Raw genomic sequence first — 24,443 nt, forward strand, 5'->3', positions numbered from 1 at the left:
GATAAGGATCCATTCTCTGAGGAATTCTTTACCCTTGAAAAAGGAAGGAGAAGGAGCACTGGAGGCTGAGTGAGGATATACTTATTCCTACAACTTTGAATTATTTGAATTGCTCCAAAACAAAAGTAAATACTTAGAACTAAAGACTTTGAAAGGGTCACTGTTAACTTAAATGTTATGTCCAAAAACGTGTAGCCAATATTGTTATAAATATCTCCTAAAATGATCAGAAAACAGTTTAGAGAAAAAAATATTTCTCTCTCCCTCTCCTCTGATTGTTTATTTTGGGCCTTCGAGGACTGCTCTTTTTATGGTGAGTTGCAGCTCCCTCATGTGCTGCTCTGTGGGAGTAAATTCACATGTTCTAACTCAGGCTTTGCAAGAAGTTGGTTTTAAGTAATAGTAGCAGCAATGCTGAAATGGAAAAGACACCGGGTAGTGGTGCATACAGGAGACAAAGGGAAAGCTGTGCTCTGTTGCTGATGTTAGTGATTTTCCACTAGTCTCTTCACTTTTGCTGATTTCTTGAAAGCCCTGGCTCCTGGAAGCGTGTGATTATCTAAGAATCTCAGACTTCATGTGTTTTTTTTAAATAATTGTCTAACTCTCATCATTGTGAAGAAAAGTGGGAAAACACGACCCCAGCAGCAGGTTTCACTCAGAAGCCAGCAACCCTAGCAACAGGCCATGGCTCAACATTCCTTGCACCTTGCAGTGGTGTTTCACTCTGGCCTGTCCATCATTTCCCCAGTACCTCAGGTTTCTCCTGGACTAACCTAGGCACTGAGGGAGTCAAGAGCTCTCTCTCCACTGGGTCACAGCCCAGGCCCTGAGGTGGAGAGGTGTAGAATACCTCAGCTGACTCCTCTGGTACATCTGACCTGCCTCCCCTGTGCTGCTTCCTGCCTCATTGTTCTCTCCTTAGTTTGGGTTGTGGTGAGTGTTCCCTCTAATTTTTTCCATCTAAGGATGGAATAAATTTTGTTATGTGCACCAAGGTATGTGCATATGTGCACCATCAACAGAAACACATGCTGACAGCTGTGAGTGGCTGTGGGTGCTCTGCTAATCGGCTGGGTGGCACCTGAATCTCTCATGGGCAGCTGCGTGAGTGCTCAGCTTAGAGGGAAGACCCACATTCCCCAGCGGGAGTTCCCAGTCACAGCAGCTGTCAGTTGGTCAACTGAGCATCTCAGCTCTCTTCCAAGTGTCCAATCATTCTCCTTCACCTGGGAGTCCAGGGAGGGAAACAATCAGGTCTCTATGCTCCTGGCTGGGTCTTACCCACAGTCAAGACCCTCTCCTGCAGACTGCTTTGTCCTCAGAAGCTGGAAACTGGCTTCCTCCCTTTAGACAGCCTCTAGTTCACTCTCCCAGCCCTTCAAAATCTCCTTATTTTAAGCCCTTTTTTATTTTTTTGCTTGACAAGATTTGTGGATATTTGGGACTTGGCCATATTTCACGTCTCCATACTTTTGATTCCAAGGAGCAGAAAAAACCCTTAAAACAGTTTTTGAAAGGATTAAAAAAAAATCAGGACATACTATTTAAAGGCTGTTCTAGCAATTTCTCTCCACTAAAACTCTCCAATACTCTAAACTTCCCTATGGACAATTTTGATGTAAACAATATAACTATAAAGAGTATTTACTTTTCCCTAAGGCCATGTTTTAATTCTCTGCTGGAGTGCCCTCCCCAGTGAATGCCAATAAAATAGCAAATACTTACCCTGTGCTACTTGTGTAGGCCTGCCCAAGTACACAATCTTCAGGGGGCAATTCTGGGTTATACCAAAAGTTAGCAAAGCACTTGCTGGATTCTGATTTCAGAGGCGCTGAACGTTCAAACCCATAATCACTGCAAAAGAAACAATTAATTAGTTGGTTCCACTGCTTCATTAGTAAATCTGTTTTCAGTGGTATGGCAGAAGTTAGGGAGAGCCTATGTTTGAATACTTTCTCATACCAAGCCAACATACAACACAGCAAGGACAGTTCTGCCCACAGGGAGCTTTCAAAGAGAATCATATATTCTTGATTGCAGAAATGAGTCCAAAAAGTTTTATAAAATGAGTTCCATAGAATACTCTCTACTTGCAGTTCAGTTTTTTTTTAAGCAGCTGTTTCACAACTTTTTTTAACTTCACTTCATTCATAACTAGAAAGGATTTGCATTAAATACAATAGGTGAAATCCTCTGATCATTATTCAAATTTTGCTCCATGGGAGTTGGTTGGAATAAAACATCAGGAGTTGTCTAAACTCCACCTTACTTCAAAAATGTTAATGCTTTTGTGATTCTGTTTTCCAAAAAAGCTCCACAGCTTCTGTGGCAATAACAACATCTGCCACACTATGAATTTCTGCCACAATATGAATTTCAATAAAATTGCTTTGAAGAAGACACCAGCAAAAACAGTAATAGTATTACTGAAGTAATTTAAAAACAAAAAAGCAGTCCAGTAGCACTTTAAAGACTAACAAAATAATTTATCAGGTTATGAGCTTTCGTGGGACAGATCCACTTCTTCAGATCATAGCCATATCAGAACAGACTCAATATTTAAGGCACAGAGAACCAAAATAGTAATCAGGGTTGACAGGTTCTCTGTGCCTTAAATATTGAGTCTGTTCTGGTATGGCTATGATCTGAAGAAGTGGGTCTGTCCCACGAAAGCTCATCACCTGATAAATTATTTTGTTAGTCTTTAAAGTGCTACTGGACTGCCTTTTTGTTTTGACAGTAATATAGACTAGCACTGCTATCTCTCTGTTACTGAAGTAATTTTGTCTTTTATACAGGAACAGATGTAACATTTTGGAAAACCACCTTTCATTCAGGTGTTTTACTTTAATGTTTCAGTTTAGAAAAACAGGGAAGCTACACATCCCAGACTTTCGCACCCTTCATCCTGAGTATAAACTCTGAAAATCAGTAGAAAGGCTTACCATAAGAAATCAGAGGCTGAACACTCACAGACTTTGGATGTGAGAGCTGATGTGAAACTCCTTCCTTTAATGCACCATGACGAAACCTTCCTCTTCCGAAAACTTCTCTGCTGACCCATGATGCAGCGATCACCCTGAACATTAAAGCACAGGAGTGTAAAAACTGAAGCCATAAGAAGTTTTTGGGTTTTTTTTGTGTTTGGGTCAAATTGTGCTGTCATGAATTCCACCCACTTGTGACTTAGACTGTAGTCAGAGAAAGGCTGGTTTTGTAGTTAAGGAACTCAGGCTCAGGAAATCTGGGTTTTATTCTTACCTCTGCTTCAGGCTTCCTGGGTGAACTGTGGCAAGACATTTAGGTCAAGACTTTAAAAAGTGCCAGGTGATTTTGAGTGTCTTGATTGGTGGTGCCAGACATGACAGAACTTAAAGGGGCCTGGTTTTTCAACTGGCATTTAATTTGCACTTTCTGAAAACCAAGACCAGTTTAGAGGTCCCAGTTTGGGCACTCGAAATGAAAACTTCTGAAATCTTCTCAGTTTTGAACATCTTATGAATCTCTCTGATCCTCATCTTCTCAGCTGTAAGATGGGAACACTAATATTTTTTTCTTCCATCCTACCCTTATGTATGTCTTGCCTATTTAGACTTAAGGACAGGGACTGTTTCTTACTACCGTATATCCTTGTACAGCTCCCTAGACCTGTACAAACCCAGGTCACACTTCATTCTTTAGGTGCTACTGTAGTACAAATAAATAATAATAGAAATGGTGATTAACAGTTTGAGTCAGTGATTTCTTTCTCTAGTACAGTTCAGCAACTGTGCAATTTTGATGCACATTAATTAATAACATCTGCTTTCTTTTTGTTAAAACACTCTATCTGGATCATTCACAATACAAATATGGAAAACAGAGTAATCTCCAGATATTGAGGCATATTTTCAAAAGGGCAGAAGTCTAAGGATATGCATTTAAAATGCATGTGTATTGTGTATGTGTATTTATATGCACAGCTAAGCTACTTTTGCCAGAAGAATGGTCACTTAAACACTTCCTGTACAGGTATGTTGGTATTTTGAAATACTCCCATCAATTTTTCAAATAACGTAGGTAGTTTCCAGTTTCTGAAACTCCACTGAGAGATATAATTTCACTGTCCCAGTGTACTTTTCTCTTTAAGGCTCAGGGTCTATGTTACAATTTAAGAACATACCTATCATGCCCCAGGGGAGGAAGAACAGAGCAGTAGTGATAATGTATCCAAAGATTAAGTGCTGAAGGAAAGTTTGGTTGAAGTAATATAGAATAGCAGATAAAGAAGAAACTTAGAGAAGAAGACACAGACAGACAAAAAAGAATAGATACCATGGGTGGAGAAAAAAGCATCAAGACTAACAGGAATATATCTCATTTAACGCAGAAGGATTTACAAAGTGGTCTATACAAACATTATACTGTAAAGAGAATACTACAGAGAATGTAGTTGCTCAAAATCAAATTTTGCAAGAACCCTGGGATTAACGTAGTATTAATGTCTGAGTACAGAACTGTATTGCCCAAATCAACTAGACTCTAATACATGATTAGTCCACCGCGATTGTAAATTATTTCTGGAATGGGTTTTATTTCTGTTACACTTTACATATGAGTACAGGGCATGGTTGAGAAGCTGGCAGAACATAGAACACCATGTTCAAATTGCTTCAATTAATGAGATGCGTTTTAATTTCCAGTGAGTGTCTAGCTTTTCAGAATCCATCACAACCACCTATTACTGTGGCAAGTAATTAAATTTACTTCCTCCTTCCCCAGCCCAGTTTAGGTGATAAAAGGAACACAAAATCTACCTTCTCTACAATGATTAATCCATTCTGAAGTCACTGATAAAAACAGCAATGGACTGTTTTCATCCTTCTGATTACCACCCTAGAGTTGTCAAAGCTGGATGCTGAAATGCACACTCATTATTGAATGTTTATGCAGTATGATGAATATTAAAACATTATATAAGTAATACACAGTGCCTTTTGTGTTTAAAAAAAGAGGAGACTACTCAATTGGCTCCCTTGCCTCCCCCTACCAACAATCCCAGGACTGTAGCTGCTGAGGTGCCGGCACTGGTACCATGTGTTATTAACACAAGATCTTTGTGTACGCAGTACCTGTAGATCCATGAGGTCCCAAGATTCATAGTCATCTTCAGTGCACTCCCTGTGAAAAGACGGTCTGAAGTCTACTTTCACCAGCTCCCAATCTGAACGATAACTGATGTGTCCAAAGACTCTGAACAGAAAGCACCAAAGTAAAAACCCAGTAGATAAACAATACCACACTTTACAGTTTTCTAACTATTATTTGTATTTCCTTCCCCTCCTCTATTTACAATGACCTCAGCTAAAAAGAAAAAAAGGCTGCTTCTTAATTTATCTGCTCCCTTCTTTTGATATACATTTTCAAGAGATCCCTATGGAGAGCAAACATTTATCAATTGTCTTCAGAACCATAAGAAATGGTATTTATCATTTATTGAAATAACTATTTTTGCCAGTAAACTGGTCTGGGATTGAGGTAGAAATACACATGATTTTAATGAAGGCCAGCCATTTTAGTTTATCATCTCTTTCCAGGAGACATATTTTGGATTTCTGCAATAAGGCAGGTGAGAGTGAGTGTCAGTCATTAAAGGAGTGGGAGTTAGGGCTGGTAGATACAATTTCAAGTCCACTGCTATGTGACCTGGATGCAAGTTCCATAATCTGCTTGTGCCATAACTTACCTTCCCAAGAAATGGAAACATTAATAATGCTCAACCTCACAGAGATTTTGTGACGTTTAATTAGTTAATGATATATAAAATCATCTTAGATTTGGGATAAGTGCACACTATCCATTACTGTTTATAGTTATTTTCATCAATGCATTGCATGAGGAAATTCTGACTCTTGCCCCTGAAGAGTTATATCTACAGTTCAGTATCCCCATAAGGGGACAGCCCAAAAATGATCCATTTTCTTCTGAGCAAAATGGGAATTTTATTAATGTTTAAAAACTGGCCTGTGCTTTCCAAATAGTCAAAATTTCCGAAGTGCAGCCTTTTATTTCCAAATTGAAATGAGTAAGTCTGAATACAGCAACAAATTAAGGAGGTTAAGGACTCTATTTGAGTAAAAGTCAGTTGTATTGGTGCTTCAAATTAGGATTAGGCTTAATTGCCAAAGAATTTAAGTATGAAGTGAATATTTTATGTTCAGTGCTTCCACAGAGATCCTATTCCAGGTTCCAGCAGCTGGGCCATTCTTACCCATGAGCAAAATACACAGCTGCATAGGACACGTAAAAATGTAGGGGAATCATTGGGTCTTAATGTCCACCTATGTGCCCTCTTCTTCCTATTCCTCTTCTGTGGCTGCTGAAGCCTAGTGGGCTTTCCTGTGGAGATGAGCTAGTTAACTTAAACATGAAATAGCCTTCTAGCAAACCTACTAGTAAAACACAGAACCTGTGAAAGAGACGTTCAAGTAGTAATGAAATCATTTAACAGATGTATATACTATCAGTTTCTGAATTTACTGTGGTAGTCCACAGGACCTGAGTTTAAAATTTATTTTAAAATATTAGCATATTGCTGAAGATTATAGCAGTATCCCCTGACTATTTTACGTCTTTTGTTAGTCCATAAGTTTGGTCAAGTCCTGTGAAAATCCGCAGTAGAACCATGAGGTAAGGAGAAAATGGGAGGATTTGGGGCCTGCTTACTTTGGGCAGAGCAGTGACAGAGAGATAGCTGAGTTAGTTTATATTCTATCAAAACAAAAAAGCAGTCAAGTAGCACTTTAAAGATTAACAAAATAATTTATTAGGTGATGAGCTTTTGTGGGACAGACCCACTTCTTCAGATCATAGCCATACCAGAACAGACTCAATATATAAAGCACAGAGGTCCAAAAATTGTTATCAAGGTTGACAAATCAGAAAAATTGTTATCAAGGTTAGTAAACCAGAAGAGCAGAGGGGTGGCAGGAGGAGGGTGTGCGGTGGGGAAGTTAAGAGCTGCAGTTCTCTGTACAAGCTCCTGGTACAGCCTTTGGTCACCAAAAGGGGATGGGGATAGTGCTTCATTGGTGAAGAAGACGACACACCATGGGAATAATCAGCTCTGCCTTTTCCACATTCTCTGATGGAGCTGTTGTTGCTGCAATTTGTGCATGGTTCCAGAATGTCTAGTATATGGCTTCCACAGTCCTCATTAAGGCAAACATGAGGAGTCAATTGGCTGTGGAGTTCCACAGGGCACTGGGCATGAGAATTCCTTTTGTAGTTTTATATGAGAGCAGAATGGCTCCAAGACTGACAAAAATACTGACAGCATCACCAGTAGAACATGAACTGATTTCTTCACCAGAATAATCTGTGTCCCCAGGTTTGTCTCTTTGAAAGTGGACACAGATTACTCTTATGAAGAAATCAGCTCATGTTATACTGTTGATACATCAGTACCGAAGGAAGAATGTTGTGACTTGTAGATCACTGACCGGTTTCTCTAAATGGTGTCCTCTGGTACAAGGACATCTCTGAGGAAGACTGGATGATAGGAGGGGAGTGTGTCAGTACAACAAGAGAAAAATATCCCCCATGAGGTAAAGATCTCAGTTTATCCCTGTGTTTGGGGAGTTACAGAGATTGGTACAGGCAAATATGCATGCATGCATTGGAAGGCATATCCACCATCTGCTGAAGTAGCATGATAGAAGGCAAGTCCATCATGATACTCCAGGATGAAGCCATCAGACATATGGCCATTACTAAAATTATAAATGCCCCCAAAATAACACCTTTCAAGATGCACAAGTTGTACAAAACATGTGGTGTACCTCACAAATATATAGGTGAAACCTGAAAATCACTATGCTCTTGAAAGAATGCACACAGAAAACGATGAGACAAAAGCACCATATATCACCAGTGGGTGAATACTTTTCACAAAGTGGTCACTCTACATTGGACCTATTCGTCCTCAGTCTAAAAGGAAATGAGTACAACAGCTTCAAAAATGAGTCTGGGAGCTTAAATTCATAACTTGGCTAGACACTAAAAATCGTGTTAATAACGACACTAGATTAATGGCTTAATACAACAATCTGTAGCCCACTGCCCCCACTTTTTTGACCTGGGACTACAGGAATGTTACAGGCCACTTCATCTTGAATTGTCCTTTACGATATTTGCCATCAACTTATGCTAAACTATATAATGGATCTTGTATTTAGCTATAGCAATCTATGAACCTTTCCAGATCTGGAGAAATGCTCTGTGCAGCTCAGAAGATTGTCTTTCTTACCAAAAAGAAGTTGCTACAATTAAAAATCTTATCTCATCCTATGTACAAACTATTAAAACAGTGAAATTACTAAAACTATGTGGAAGAAAGAAAAGAAAAGAAAAGAAAAGAAAAGAAAAAAGAAAAAAGATCACTGTGCACACAGAGGATTCTAACTCAGGAAGTAAGAAAGTGAGGCTGTAATAAAATGTGAGTTCATAAATATGGAGACTACTTTTATTAAGTAATCCACATATATGTAATATGGGCAGTGCCAAAACTTCAGACCTCCACTATATGAATTAAAAAATAATTTCCATTAGCTAATAAGAGTAACAGGACCTATGATATTTTCCTAGCAGGCCATCTGCTTAAAAGAGAAATAAACATGAACAATTGGGCTGCTTTTATTCCAGCTAGCTAAGATCAGTGTTAGATAAAGCACCACACACACACATCACATGTTCAATATGCCCCTCACCCTTAAGTTTGCAGGACCTGATCTGCACTAATCTATGGCTTCATATATTCAACAGAGGAAAATTAAACCAGCCACACCCAGCCTTGCCTTGGTGAGAAATATCATGGGGCAGTTCTTCAAAACAGTTCATCACCCAATAGGTATCCACCCTACTGAGTGACTTTTAAGATTTTGCCCCATGAGCCCTGTTATCTGTAGGCCGTCCATCTTTGCACGAGACCTGTTGTCTATATCCATAATAAACCCCTAACACCACAGGTAAACTACAGGGGAATTCTTCAGATCAGAGAAATGAGAACACACTGTAAATGGGATCCCAAAAAGGCCAAAAATGAAGGATCTGATGTTGGCTACCATGAAACCAATCACAATCTAATTGCTCAAATGCAAAATATTTCAATAAAATCATATGAGGGGAAAAAATGGAATAGCGCAGACAGTGTAACCAATGATTATAAGATAAATACCAAGATGATATTAATTCATTAGCTAGTAAAACATTCTACTTGATTAAATGGATTTCATTAGAAAGCCATCAAATAAATTTTGTAGTAACTGTGAAAAATAGTGCCAAGATAAATAATTTCTGAAAGAAATTCCAATTACCTTAAAAATGCACTTACTTTTATTTGCTAAGGTTTAGGGTCCATAATTTAAAATTCAGTGTTCCACTTGTCATAACAACTTCATACATTTGTACCAAGTTCATTTATGATCCCATTTTTTAATTTGATTGAATCATTTGGTAGCTAAGACAGGATTACTGTAGTTTTTAACCTAACCCATTTAAACTTTGCTGTTGAGAAATGGTGGGCTATTTTTGTCTCTGATAAAGCTCATAATCAAGGGGAACTAATTCAACAGGAATTAAATAGAACAGGATTCTCTCACATAAAATCCATATTTCTCTACAATGCAGACTCTTATTTCACATTGATAATAATATTGTCACTTCTTTAGTACTTTCCATCTGCTCTTGAACCACTTTACTGACACTATATTATTTCTTTCAACATACACAAGGACCTCAGATTACTCCCTAGGGTATGTCTCCACTACTGGGTGGACCAGCGGGGATTGATTTAGGCGGTCTATGAAGATCCATTAAATCAACTGCTGATTGTGCTCCTATCAACTCCAATACTCCAGCAGGAAAAGAGTGAGGGGGAATTGATGAGAGATATTCATCTGTTAGCACAATGTGTAATGCAGACCCTGTGGTAAGTAGATCTAAACTATGTCAACCTGAGTTACGTTAATAATGTAACTCAAATAGTGTCATTTAGATAGACTTTTCCCTACCATGTAGACCTGCCCCTTGTTATAAGGAAGTAATTTCATTTAGTTTACAGTGTAGTAATGGAGGAACAGATTGGTTAAGCAACTTTCCTAAGATTCCCTAGTAAATGTGGGTCAGAGCTCAGAAAAGGACCCATAGTTCCACTGCTGTTATTTTTACTAGACTTGGTTTCCTCTTGCTTTCCAGATTTTTGATAAGAAAAAACAGACCATTATTTGCTGTGCTGAACATTAAATATTCTCAAGGTATCAAAGCTTTACCAAGCTTCTAGGGGAGTTGAGTAGCCCTGTCTGATTGACTTTCAGTACAAGTTAGTCCCCTTTGTATCCATGGAGTTAGTTCCCTTTGTATTCAGCATTTAGTCCCCTTCAATAGAGCCCTTTGTCTCCATGGATGTATGTGGACCATGTTGTGGATTGTGGGTCAGATGCAGATTCAAATTTTTGTATCTGTGTAGGGCTCCACCCTTCGACTCCTATGAAACACTCAACTTAAGCTACTTGCCAAACAGCAAAGTCTTCATTTAATTATGTGCATCCATGGAAATAAATTATGCTGCAGAGCATGATTAGGGATTTGCTTATGATAGCAGGGCTTCTTTTCTTGCATTAAATATATTAACTAGGACTGGGACTGTCACAGGACTTATAGTCTGAGGAAAACATGTTTTAAACTGTTTCATGTCCCAACAATTATTATTGTGGGAGTACAGGTTAAACCTCCCAGAACTGGAATTCTCTTACCTAGCAACATCTGTCATCTAGAAGAACCACAGATGTTACTATATGAGAGACCAGGGTTGGGAGATTAGTAAGGGGAGCCCAGTCACCTTGGGCAGGGAAGTCGGGTAGGGGCACAGGGCTGGTACATGTAAGCAGCCTGACTGGGGCTGCAAAGGCATCTGCAGGACCAGGACTGCATCAGCAGCCTGGCTGGAGCTGAACCAGACACCTATGGGGATGGACTGCACTGACAGCTTGGCTGAGGCCATGCCAAGCACCTGCAAAGTGGGGGCTATGGCAGCTGCCTGGCCAGTCCAGATCCAGATTCTAGGCTAGGGCCAGGGCCAGGACTGGCACCTGCAGGGCCGGGGCAGTGTCCAGCACCCTGGCCAGAGCTGCTCTGTGGGGCCTGGGCAGTACCTGTGGCTCTGGGGCCATGCTGGTAGTCCATTCAGGGCAGAGCTGATGCCCACATGGCCAGGGCCACAGGTGGCCCAATGGCCAGCATGGGGCTGGAACCAGCATCTGCAGCTGGCCGGAAGTGGCCAGGTTGGTGTTGGCCCAGAAGGAGTGAAAGTCCAGCAGGAAGTAAGGGGGCCCCAGGGTTGGAGGTGGGCAGGAGAAAGAGAAGTGGGCAGCAGACCACCCTTTGTCCAGCAAATTCCCTTATCTGGGAGCGGTCAGGTCCTGAGGATGCTGGATGAAGGAGGGGCAACCTTTAATGTAATTTCAGATTTGTTATTTAACCACATTTATGCCCACCTAGACATTTACTGAATTTACTGTGATATCAGAACAGCTGCTTTCTCTGTTTACTTAAGAATGATCTCTGAGTTAGCTGCTTGCTGACTATTATAAATGTGGAGTTTAGGGCCCTCAGCTTTACTTCAGGTCTTTAATTGCTATTACAAACCATGACAATTAACAGAAAAAGTAAACTATCTATCTCTTTACATGTTGATTGTTATTACTTTTAATTACTTTGTATTGCAGTAGCATTGAGGGGAGCCAACAGAGGTCAGAGTCTTAATGTGGTAGGTGCTGTACAAACACATGAGAAAAAGAAAATCCTATAACCAGAGTTCACAATCTAAGTGAATCTAAACTACTCCAGATTAAACAGTCAAAAGAAGATAACAGATGAACACAATGAGTTTCAGAGTGAGTGTGCAACCATACAATCAGCTAATAGCTTAGCTCCTTCCTATAAAAGGGTAGTGTGTAGACATCACAGAGGTGAGAGATTTCAAGGAGGATGTGTGTTGGAAAGGTCAGTTACTTTTCTCCTTCGACTGAGGGTATTGGAACTCCTAGATGTTTAAGATCAGTAAAGCATTTAGGAATATGCTTGCCTTCTAGTGTATGTTCTGATCTTCCTTGCACCAAAGCAAATCAGTAGTAACTTCAACTAAGCCAATGGAGTTACACCAATATAAATCTGATGCAAGTCTGAATAGAATCAAGCTCTCTGAACTTGCTTCCAATGGCTTTGTTACACATCAAAACAGCAACTTAACACATTTTTTTCTAATTCCAAAAGAATTACATTTTCAGTTGTCCTTCTTATCTGCACCTGCAAAAACTGTGAATGCTACCATTTGTCTGCACAAAAGTAGTTATCTGGCTGCATAAAATAGATAAATGTATTTTGTGCCATATTTGTGTACACAACACTCTTTCTGTGCAAAAAAATCAGAGACACATGATTTGAACACCCTAATCTACAAACACTTGTAGATGTGTTTGCGCAATCCATTTACTTCAGTCAGACTACATGCAAGAGCAGATACATACAGAACTGTGGATTAAATAGGCTGACTACAGGAGGAACCTGAACATAAGGCTATATAAATGGATGCCTCTATTTAAGTCTACTACATTGTGTAGATGATTTTGTCATCTTACTTAATAATCAGGCTTCCATTGATTATTTCTCAAAATATTTTCCATAACAGACTAAGTTTTAACTAACATATTCCATACACTTTTTACCTATTAGCAGAATTATGCAGTTATTTAAAATCATTATGTATTCTATGATAGGTATATAATCCTTTTGTGGACTCCAATGTATAAGAGTGGTGAGATCAGAGGCTACATTCACTTAGCATGTGGATTTCACCATTATATCACTAAAGCAGTTGCAGCAATACATGATAAAAAGGATTAAAAGCCCATTTAGGGTTTAAATAAAACATGTATTTATTTTTTTTTAGATCCTAATTCCTAATTCCTGCTCCTCTCCACTGTTTTATTGAGCTGTGAATTAGAAGGGGAATGCCCTCCTGAAACAGGAAATAGTACAGTGTAGCATCATGCGCCAAAGGGATTCACATTTGGATAAAAGTCCCATGTCACAAAAAATGGCTCTAACCTGTAGACAATATATTGGGTCACTGCTAACACATGCAAAAAGGCAACTGAATCTTTAAGAACCTCAAACTGGGTACCATAAATAGAGACAGCAGTCACAAATTTAGTCAATTCTGCCAAATGTTTCCATGTAATATGTAACCCACCACTATTACCTCTATCTTGTGTGGATCAGGTTTACAAAAGCTTGTTTTCACCCAAGATCCTGCTTCCTCTAGGGACCAGGAAAGCTGAGTTTATTGAAAGAGAAACATCTGAATTTCAGCTCTAATAGTATTGCAGTCCAAAGATCTCATGACCTCTCTCAGCAACCTTTTCATCATGTTAAACATGGGGGTGACATGATAAAACCTTGCAAGACTCCAGAAAGGAACTCTTGAGTAAGATGAACAGTAGCTGGTATTAAACATCTTGGTGCTCCATTGCATGAACGAATAGAATCCCTTCAAGGAAACTCCCTTTAAGAAATCCCTATGTTTGGTCCAACAAATGAGTCCACAAGTCCTTGAGGCTTGCTGTATCTAAGATGCCACAGATACCAGAACTGTGCTGCAATTCTACTTAAACTAGGCTTGGGGATGCACTAATTAATATTGTTTTATGTTATTTAAAAAAGCAGGTTTGAAACCATCCCTATGTAAGCTGCTTACTTCAAAGAGAATTGTCAGTAGTTCACAAATACATAAAGTTCCTTCTTTTTCCACTAAGTGGAGCCACTACTCAACTCAGTTATAGTAAATACAAAACAGACATTTTCCCCTTTTTTTTCAATTACAGTAAAGCATAATATTAGGTAGTAGTACTTTTCACTTTTTAAGAGCTTAAATAAAATAAAAGTGACTGTATTAAAGTGTTTTTAAATAACCACACTGTACTTATTTCATTTAATACAGAAAAAAACCCTAACAAACCCTCATGGAATTAATAATAAATGATAAAATGTAGTTCTTTATTTACAGAAATCTAATATAATACAACTGCATGTTGATTTCTACATAGTACATATTCTCTCCAGCATACACACAATAGTACACAACACTTCTAGCTGTATCAAAAGCAGACCAGAGTGGAATGCACATTTTTTGTCATTTGCATCTCTCTATTTTGGATATGGCTAGAGAGATGGTTTAATGTTTTACGATTTAGATATAAAATATAGGTTCAAGTCACATCCAAAGTTGGCTCTGTCCAACCTCTGTCTTCCTGAAGAACTCTATGTAGTTCAAAAGCGTGTCTCTTTCACCAACAGAAGCTGGGTGAAATAAAAGATATTAACTCACCCACCTCGTCTCTCCAACCTCTTTAGGTAGATAAACAAAAACACACTGGGTTTCAAACTGCTATTTCTATTAAAGAACTGTTCTTACTAATAATGCCTTTCCCCATAACATTTGTAGGACACTGGACTTCTGGATGAAATCTTAAAAGCTCAGGGGAAAATCCTGACCCTGCTGAATTCATTTGCACTTTCACCACTGACTTTAGAATTTCACCCTGGGGTTGTATCTGTTCTGTGTATACAGTTGTCCCTCAAGTTATGCGAGGGTTACATTCCCATGCACCCTCGCATAACTCGAATTTCGCGTAAGTTGGGGGGCAGATTTCTTTCCCCAGCAGAAGGCACTTTCTGCAGCCAGGGAAGCAGCAAGAGCACCTGGAGCTCCTCCTGGAGTTGGAGGGGACAGCTGTGGGTGGGTTAAGCCTGGCAGTGGGTTGGGGATGTTGGAGGGGGGCAGGGGAGTTAACCATGGGGTGGGTTAGGGCTGCAGGGGGGGTGAGGGGGTGGAGTTGAGCTGGAGCTGTGCACGGGGGAGGAAGGTTGAGCTGGACCATGGGGTTGAGCTACAGCCACGTGCGGAGGGGAGGTTGAACCAAGGTGTGCGGGGGTTGAACCAGAACCATACGCTTGGGTGGTGAGCTGGGCTGCAGGGAGGTTTGAACTGAAGCCCGGGAGGGAATTGAACTGGGGCAGGAAGGTTGAGCTGGAACCACACATGGGGTGGGGGGAATGAGCTGGAGCTGGAGCCAGAGCCGGAGATGGAGTCGGGAAGGGGTGGAACTGGTATGGGGTGGCTGAGTCGAAGCTGTGCGCAGGGGTGGTGAGCAGGAGCTGGAGACACATGGGGGGTATGAGCCGGGCCACAGGGGGATTGAACGGGGAGGTGGGTTGAACCGGGACCACACGGGGCTGGAGGTGGGGTCTGAGCCAAGGCCAGGTGGAACATTTTGAGTTGTACTTAACTCGCGTTAATGCAAGTTAAGCACAACTTGAAATCGCGCATTTGAAGGTTTACTGTACTTAAAAGAAGGAACTTGTATTTGCCTTGGAAGGCTTATCCATAATTTACCCTTCCCACAAACACACCCCACTGGTTACTGCCCTCCAGCTCCAGAGGTGGTTACATCTCTCATGATATATGCAGAGTACAGTGATCCTGCATTCTTTACTTGGACAGAACTACTGATTTTTTGTGGGGGCAGGGAGGTTACAGAATCCAAAACACAATCAGAATTTTGTCCAAATAAAAGTTCCCTAATGTGCTTTGGGGATCCTTCATGATGAGGATACTATGATCAGTTTGCTATCAGTACCATGATTATTACTATGCACTACTTGGTCTTCACAGTAGAAAACTCAGCCTCTGTCTCAAACCATGGAAGAGTTGGATGATATTTTTCTATAGAAAAGTATACCAGTGGATGATATTTCTCAGAAGAAACTAGTTACTACAAAAATCAATCATTGACATCAGAAGCGTGACCTTTTAAGAGGAGATCAATTAATTACACTAAAGGTATGTCCACACAGCAATTGAAGACATGATTGCAGTTTGCAGAGGCACACTTGTGCTAGCTTTAGCCTTTAACCTTTTTCAGCTTTAACCACAGCTAAAAGTCACAGGGTATGTCTACACAGCAGCCTTATTCAGAAATAAGCTATGACTCTGGCAAGTGAAGTAAGCAAGTTGAAATAACTACAGGTAGCAACATAGTTTGCAGAAGGCTTTCTTTTCTCTAATTTATACAAAATTGGTGAATATGGTAGTGTTTCACATCCTTTAAGGATGAGATGGTGGTATTCCTATTCCCTTTGGCTGTCTCTACACTCGCCATGGAAGATCGAACGCTTAGGTTGGATCTTCCGGGGTGTTGTTTCACTGATACACAAAATGACACATTCGGGGTCATTGTTGACCCTGGAACTCCTTGTGAGTGGCAAGGATTAAGGAATGTGAATGGGAGGAGTGCTCCCATCAGTATTCTTCAGTTGGGACAATGAAAAATATCGACGGCTGCAAAATTAACTTTTTTGGATGCAGTTGGTGTACCTAAAATTGCTCAGCAATTGCAGATATTCCAGGTAAGTGTAGACCCACCCCTTGAATTGTAACTTACTCCACTTCTAGTGACCTCTGTGGAATCATCCCACAGAAATTGCCAAATATTCGTTTGATAAGAAGTTAGATTAAAGTGATGGTATATCTCTACAGATTGAATGAGATAAAAAAAATCGATAAAAGAAATAGAAACATGCCAGCTTTACGAAGTGAATGTTTGCCAAATCACTTCACGCAAGCGTAAAAGCTAAGAGATAACTTACTTAGAAATTGGCAAGTAGTTTCTACTGTGAGAAAGTGACAAACAAAGTGTGGAAAAAAATTGTAGTGGAATGAGTTATTGATTTAACAGATACACAAAATGCCAAGAAAGAAATAACTGAAGACACTTTCCATCATGTATATTAAACCAAAACCATGTGATACTATATCTGTATAATATTTCCACGTACAATGTTTTATAATTTTAATAATTTTAATTCAGAGTTGGACTATCTGCTTTTCTATTTTGGATTTTATATTTCATTTTATATTTAAATTGCTGCCAGACACTGGAGAATCTGAGTACCTTCCATCTAAAGTGAATAACATGGACTTACTGGGATCTCTTGCTTCCTTCCTTACCAGAGGAAAACTCTATCTGGGGCATTTTAATGTTTGTTTCTTTGTTGTTGTATGCAAGAAAGAGACGGAGGGAGTTCAGGGAATGAAAGTGTCTATATTAGTGCGTATGTGAAAATTTAAATAGCGAGCTCCAGCTTCCAACTTCATTGCTCAGTGATATATCACTTATGAAGGCTGGGACGACTGGGAAGGTAGTGTGCCCGGTCCCTGGAAGAGTGGAACTTTGTCAGCATTCTCTCACATTATGTCAGTTGAAATATTCGTATTAATTAGCCATGGACAGAGCTGTGCTGTGCTCGGGAGGAAACTGGATCTGTCCTAGAGTATCTCCCCTCATCCCAAATAAACAAAACTTTAACTCTGGGATCAATCTCTACCCAATACCTGAGAAAAAAAGACCCAAGCTTGACTTTCTGATTCCAGCTTGAAATACATATATCTTCTGACTTGCAAACTAAGCAAATTAGATGCAAAAATAATGAGAGATAAAAATGAAATCTCTTCATGAAATTTATAGTCACTTTTCAAGATGGAACCACATTTTAACTTCCTTAAATCTTAAAGTGTAGCCTTACAGCTTCTCTATACAATTATATACCTAGGTACATGGAGGCAGCAATAGCTCAACATAGCAGCAACAAGCAGTTGGAGGAGGCAACTAAGAGGGAAACCCAATTTTCACTGGTGCACACATTTTCTCCCATGTAGGATTCTAAGGGTTTGTCTACACAGCAGCCTTATTTTGAAATAAGTTATTCCAGAAGAGCTTATTTTGAAATAATGCTGCTTTGCACAAAAATGATTTTCAAAATACGATTTAGCTATTTCAAAATACTGCATCTACACACATAGGCTGTTTCTACACAGGCATGCTAATACACGGAGCGAAAGATGCTAATGAGGCATGGATGCAAATTCCCCACGCCTCATTAGCATAATGTCACATTATTTGGAGTCTGGAAGATCATTGCAATTTCCAGAAACCTGCTTAGCATAGCTCCGCCTGCAGTGGAGCTGACGACCCAGGCTGTGTAGATGTGGCCATAGAGCCTATTTTGAAATAGAGCCATTGGATGCACTATGGCTTATTTTAAAACAAGCTCTATTCCCTGTCTTAACAGCATCTATATAGGCATAGCTATTTCAAAATAGGCACTATTCCTTGTAGAATGAGATTTACCAATTTTGAAATAAGCCAACTGCTATTTTGAAATTATTTTGAAATAGCAATTGCATTGTGCAGACACTAGGGCTACATCTACACGTGAACGCTACATCAAAATAGGCTATTTCGATGAATAACGTCTACACATCCTCCAGGGCTGGCAATGTCAACGTTCAACATCGATGTTGCGCAGCACCACATCGAAATAGGCACTGCAAGGGAACGTCTACACGCCACAGTAGCACACATCGAAATAAGGGTGCCAGGCACAGCTGCAGACAGGGTCACAAGGCGGACTCAACAGCAAGCCACTCCCTTAAAGGGCCCCTCCCAGACACAGTTGCACTAAACAACACAAGATCCACAGAGCCAACAACTGGTTGCAGACCCTGTGCATGCAGCATGGATCCCCAGCTGCAGCAGCAGCAGCCAGAAGCCCTGGGCTAAGGGCTGCTGCACACGGTGACCATAGAGCCCTGCAGGGGCTGGAGAGAGAGCGTCTCTCAACCCCCCAGCTGATGGCCGCCATGGAGGGCCCCGCAATTTCGATGTTGCGGGACGCGCAACGACTACACGGTCCCTACTTCGACGTTGAACAGCGAAGTAGGGCGCTATTCCTATCCCTTCATGGGGTTAGCGGCTTCGACGTCTCACCACTTAACGTCGATGTTAACATTGAAATAGCGCCCAACACGTGTAGCCGTGACGGGCGCTATTTCGAAGTTAGTGCCGCTACATCAAAGTAGCGTGCAAGTGTAGACACGGTATAGGATAGTTATTTCAAAATGACTTTGCTGTGTAGACATACCCCAACAAAAGTTTCAGAGAGTAAGCCGTGCTAGTCCATACACTATCAAAACAAAAAGCAGTCAAGTAGCACTTTAAAGACTAGCAAAATAGTTTATTAGGTGAGCTTTCGTGGGACAGACCCACTTCTTCAGACCATAGCCAGACCAGAACAGACTCAATATTTAAGACACAGAGAACCAAAAACAGTAAGCAAGGAGGACAAATCAGAAAAAGATAATCAAGGTGAGCAAATCAGAGAGTGGAGGGCGGGGGGGGAAGATCAAGAATTAGATTGAGCCAAGTATGCAGACGAGCCCCTATAGTGACTCAGAAAGTTCCCATCACGATTTAAACCATGCATTAATGTGCTGAATTTGAATATAAAAGTCAGCTCGTCCACTTCTCTCTCTAAAACGGTGCGATAATTTCTCTTCAGTAACACACATACCTTGATCTTCCCCTCCCACCGCTCCACTCTCTGATTTGCTCACCTTGATTATCTTTTCCTGATTTGTCCTCCTTGCTTACTGTTTTTGGTTCTCTGTGTCTTAAATATTGAGTCTGTTCTGGTCTGGCTATGGTCTGAAGAAGTGGGTCTGTCCCACGAAAGCTCACCTAATAAACTATTTTGCAAGCAAAAGTTTGTTTTCAAAATTTCCAAGTGCAAGGAAGGCATAGTGACTTTCTCAATATCCCCTGGAAAGGCCCAGTGGTTTGTACACAGGTTGGTTGTGGTTCTTAACAAGACACAAAACAATTATCTCTCTGATGTTGCACTCCAAATTCTTCGTGAAAATATGCATAACTGAGATGTACTTTATGCGAGATGACATATAAGGTATCATTGAAAAGGTTATGAATTGGTACTGAATTTGAGTATTCAATTTGTATGCCTACATCATTTCTGTATTTTGACCATTTATCGGTATTTCAAATGTGCTACTTTGGAAGTCACCCCAATTATCCCTTTAAGTACTACGATGAAAAGCCAGACAGGGCTGACGGCCCATTAGACAAGACAATGAACTGCGAAAAGGCTTAATCTTCCTGTTGACGCTCCAGACTGCCTCTAAGTAATGACTGTCACATCCCTGAAGAGACATGGCACTGAGTCACCTGGTACTGGACCTGCCCCCCATTTAGCATGGCAGTGTATTTCCAGTGGAAGATAAAAGGGTCCCATCATATAGTAGGTAGTCTGCCACGTCCAACGATGACATCTTGAGCTTTCACAGGCTCTTCAGTTGTGACTCGCATTTGGCTGAGGAGACCAAGCTTTGAAAGGCGTGGACGTTCACAGTGGGGGCCAAGGAATTGTCCTGGCTCTTGGTACAGCTGCTGCTGTTGCTTTCTTCCTCTCACGAGCATCAATTAGGCATATGTGTCACTACTCTTCAAAGTTGTCCCATCATACACAAGAACCATATAAGGTAGGGGAGTGACTTCATCATGGTTCTCCTTTGCCTCTTCACCTAAAGACAACAATAAGTCCTGTGGCACCTTATAGAGTAACAAATATTTTGGAGCATAAACTTTAGTGGGCAACAACCAACTTCGTTAGATGCTGGACATTCACAGTGGGGGCAAGGGAATTGTCCTGGCTCTGTTGGTATGGCTGCTGCTGTTGCTTTCTTCCTCTCACAAGCATCAATTAGGCGTATGCGTCACTGCTCTTCAAAGTTGTCCCATCATACACAAGAACCATATAAGGTAGGGGAGTGACTTCATCATGGTCCTCCTTTGCCTCTTCACCCAAAGACAACAAGAAGTCCTGTGGCACCTTATATACTAACAGATATTTTGGAGCATAAGCTTTAGTGGGCACCAGCCAACTTCGTTACATGTATGACAGACACTGGGAAAAACCTGGAAGCAAGGACTGAATCTGAATGAGAAGAGCGGAGCCCAGGATGGAAGGGGATCCACCTTGTGAGTAATTACATTTAAAGTTTCAAGCTGCAGGCCAGTACCACTGGGTTTCAAGCACCTCTGTAATCTGCCTGTGACAACATTTATAGTGAGAAATTACTATTTTTGTCAATTTCTGTGTATTTTGTTTTATTCACTCAGTGCTTTGCTTTCTTATATTCTATAGCCCTTGTGTTCACTTCATATCAGCCTTTTATAGTTAACAAACTTGTTTTCTTTATTATTATCACATTTTATGCAACTTCTAACTGGCTGCTGGGAGAGGGGCAAGAAGAGGTGGTATCTCTCTTCAACATTGAGGAAGAGGGTGAAGTTGTATGTGCTCTGTGGTGCAAGACAGTAGAACTTAGGGTTTACCTCCCAAAAAAGAGTGTGCATGTGACTCCTGGCTGATCTTCTCTCACACAGCTGACATCAGCCTGTTTGTGAAGATAGGTGTGGCCCTCTCTCTCTCTCTCTCTGTCTCTGTATGTGCTGCAAGAGGCCAGAGAGCTTAATTCAGCAAAACTAGGAGAGGGAATCCAGGCTAGTGGAGCATCAGGTGACATCGAGGACAGGGAGAGGAGTCCAACCCATCACAATCCCATCCTTCCGCACACTCCAGGTAACAGAGATTGGAAGAGGAGAAATGTCTCAGAAAAATTTAACAGAGAAAGCTTTAATTTCCATATGTGTGTAAATGGGGTTTGTCTTTCCCCTGCATCATTTCTCCAATCAACAAGAGGATAGAGGCACCAACTATTTGTTTTTTGAGGTTCGGATGGTTTAATAATATTAAAATTTGGGACCATCCTGGGAAAGTGAATATACAAAACCAAACTTTGTGGCTTAGGTCCATATTTATATTCTATTCTATTGATGCAGTCCATCATAAAAAACTACAGAGAAGTGGGGGAGAACATGTAATTTTTATAAGAATTTTAGTCAGACAAGTTATCAGAATGCTAGGTTACTAGGATAACAGCATATTGGTTTACACTGTGAAGGCAATTTCTAAAGCAGAAAAAGAGAGAAACCTATTATTATTGAACCACTCCTTAGAGTCTGCAGAAAACAGGGAAAAATTATGTGAAAGAACTGTTTTCAGATACCCATGTATGCCCATTATTTTCCACTCTCCTGGGTCATGGGTAAGAAAAACAAAATATAAATCACAATGTTTTATATTTACAATTGAAATACTTGTTTCAGATCATGTTAAGGATGGGCAGATTCTTAGTACTCTTCTGACCTGGTCATGCTGAAAGCCCATATGATTGCAAGACACTAAAGCCCCTGCTGCAGGGACTACTCACCTGTTCAAAGTTAAGCCATGCTTCAGTGCACTGCTGCAGGGTAGTTTAAATAAATAGAAACTTACGTCATGACTAATGTCTCGTCTCCAGGTTCACTAAGTAGTCCATCTACAAAGACTGACGTACTGGTGAAATTATGCGTACTCCAAGTGTGGCCTTCATCTATGCTGAACCTTTAGAGAGAGAAATTTCCTCAATTCATTGCAGCTCTTACACAAATATCATAATCACTGTATTATGTTGGATAAAATCTCAAGAGCATTGTACTTTAGGGCTCAAGACCATCGATACACAGTTGCAAAAACTGGGAATTCTTTTAGCAAATGAAATGTGATTCCTCCCTCCACAAAGTGCTCTGGAACTCATCATGCTTATTAAACTATGTCTATTAAATTGTCAGTGTTTCTGGATGTCTCCATCCAGGACAGCACTGAGGGTTGTCACTGCATGATCTTGCTGGATGACCACACTTGGTTAACAGCAACGAAGGGTCCTGTGGCACCTTATAGACTAACAGAAAAGAAAAGAAAAAGAAAAAAGAAAAAGAAAAGGTGCCACAGGACCCTTCGTTGCTGTTACAGATCCAGACTAACACGGCTACCACTCCGATACTTCACACTTGCTTAAGGGATTTCATTTCACCCAGTTTTATTTTTCAGACTTCTCTCCTTATAAAATCTAAATTTGACAAACAGAATTTAGGGAAATAGGATTAGACAAAACCACTCAGTTACCAAAACACAGACAGTGAGAAAAAAGGAAGCCAGCCAGACTATGACACTTCACATATTCAGTCACCTGGTCAAATAGTTTCTAAAGGCTAGTTTGTGTATACCCTATCATATCTTGTATGTAACTGGCTTTCAATTAGAATGAAATAAGTCAATGTGCTGACCATATATTTTTTTGCTAAAGAGGTTGAACACACTATCATGGAAACGTTACTCTCTCTAGTTAATGCGTATGTGTGTTTGAATGTACATGAAATTAGTGTGACACTCAGCTATTTCCTTTCCAAAAACAAATGAAAATAGAAGCAACCCCATTCTTCATTATATCTTTTCACTTTTCTATATTTAATCCTAATTCCTCATATATGCTCACCCCAGTCAAATGATCACAAACTTAGTTCATGTAAGTTTCAGTAATATCATTATGTAAAATTGAAGCATTGATCACTCGCATTGAGAATATATACATTACTTTTCATAATTCTAAAGGTCAAAGCCCTGCACACTATTCCAAAATTTTGATATGGGCAATTATACACTGCCTACCTAAATGTTATGCTTTGTCACTCATCACTTCTACTTGCAGGGCAAAATTAATGTAAAGTAGCTACTGGATTTTAGTGGCAGATAAAGTAACCTCTATGCATACGCTGTACTGCAGTCCACATTACGAAGCTCTGGAATGAACAGGGCAATACCATTCCAAAACAAGAGTTATCGTTAAACAGGTAGCAAACTACTTTACCAACAACTCTACTAGGAATCCTTTAATAAAATGTCCACCTGCATTTTGTTGGTTAACGAATGTTAAATTAAAGTGGCTCCATCTGATTTTCTCACACAAACTTACTGAAAAGCTCATTACTGATTAACTCTGAAGTACGTTTGAGGTCTTGAATATGTAATAACCCTACTATAACTGACTGCAGCATTACTTGAGTATTTTCAGAGGGATAGAAGTGTCTTTGATGGCCACAATGACTCCACCATGGTCCAGATATAAGATGTGATGTTCTTCTTCAAAGACCTAGAAACCAGATAAAAAAGGTTGAAAACATAAAATGCATAGTGAAAACATTAAAATACCTGTGAAGTTATAGCTTTTAACAGTCTGCTTTTTAAAATAAACTGAAAAGAACATAAGATTAGTGTTAGTCTTATATTGTGCACAGTTATTAAAAAATGGGTTCTACCATGTGGATCACATTCTGTATGTTTTGAAGAAAAAGAAATACATACTGGTGAACAGGGAAATCTTCAGATTAAAATCACAGTCAAATAAAACTACCTCTAGGTGATCTCACCTCTGACTTGTGCTTATAACAATTAGCATTCTTCATCCTTTCCCACTATACACCTCTTTGTGACCTATCATCTTACTTAGTGTAGTTTTCATATTCTATGGCTGTGTCTACACTAGCTCAAAA

At 40.1% G+C, this 24,443-nt stretch overlaps 1 protein-coding gene across 7 annotated transcripts in view; it reads right to left on the bottom strand.

The window, feature by feature from the left end:
* SORCS2 (sortilin related VPS10 domain containing receptor 2) overlaps positions 1–24,443 on the bottom strand; it is an 822,591-nt gene that overhangs the window by 27,286 nt on the left and 770,862 nt on the right. For all 7 annotated transcript variants that reach the window (XM_074992445.1, XM_074992444.1, XM_074992443.1 and 4 more), the window contains exons 13-17: positions 23,952–24,043; positions 22,351–22,458; positions 5,115–5,235; positions 2,949–3,082; positions 1,729–1,857 (exon numbers count right to left, since the gene is read on the bottom strand). In XM_074992445.1, coding sequence (XP_074848546.1) covers positions 1,729–1,857; positions 2,949–3,082; positions 5,115–5,235; positions 22,351–22,458; positions 23,952–24,043 — 584 coding nt within the window. The remainder of the gene's footprint in view (positions 1–1,728; positions 1,858–2,948; positions 3,083–5,114; positions 5,236–22,350; positions 22,459–23,951; positions 24,044–24,443) is intronic.

Source organism: Carettochelys insculpta, chromosome 4 (genome assembly GCF_033958435.1).
Source record: "Carettochelys insculpta isolate YL-2023 chromosome 4, ASM3395843v1, whole genome shotgun sequence".
Lineage (NCBI taxonomy): Eukaryota > Metazoa > Chordata > Testudines > Carettochelyidae > Carettochelys > Carettochelys insculpta.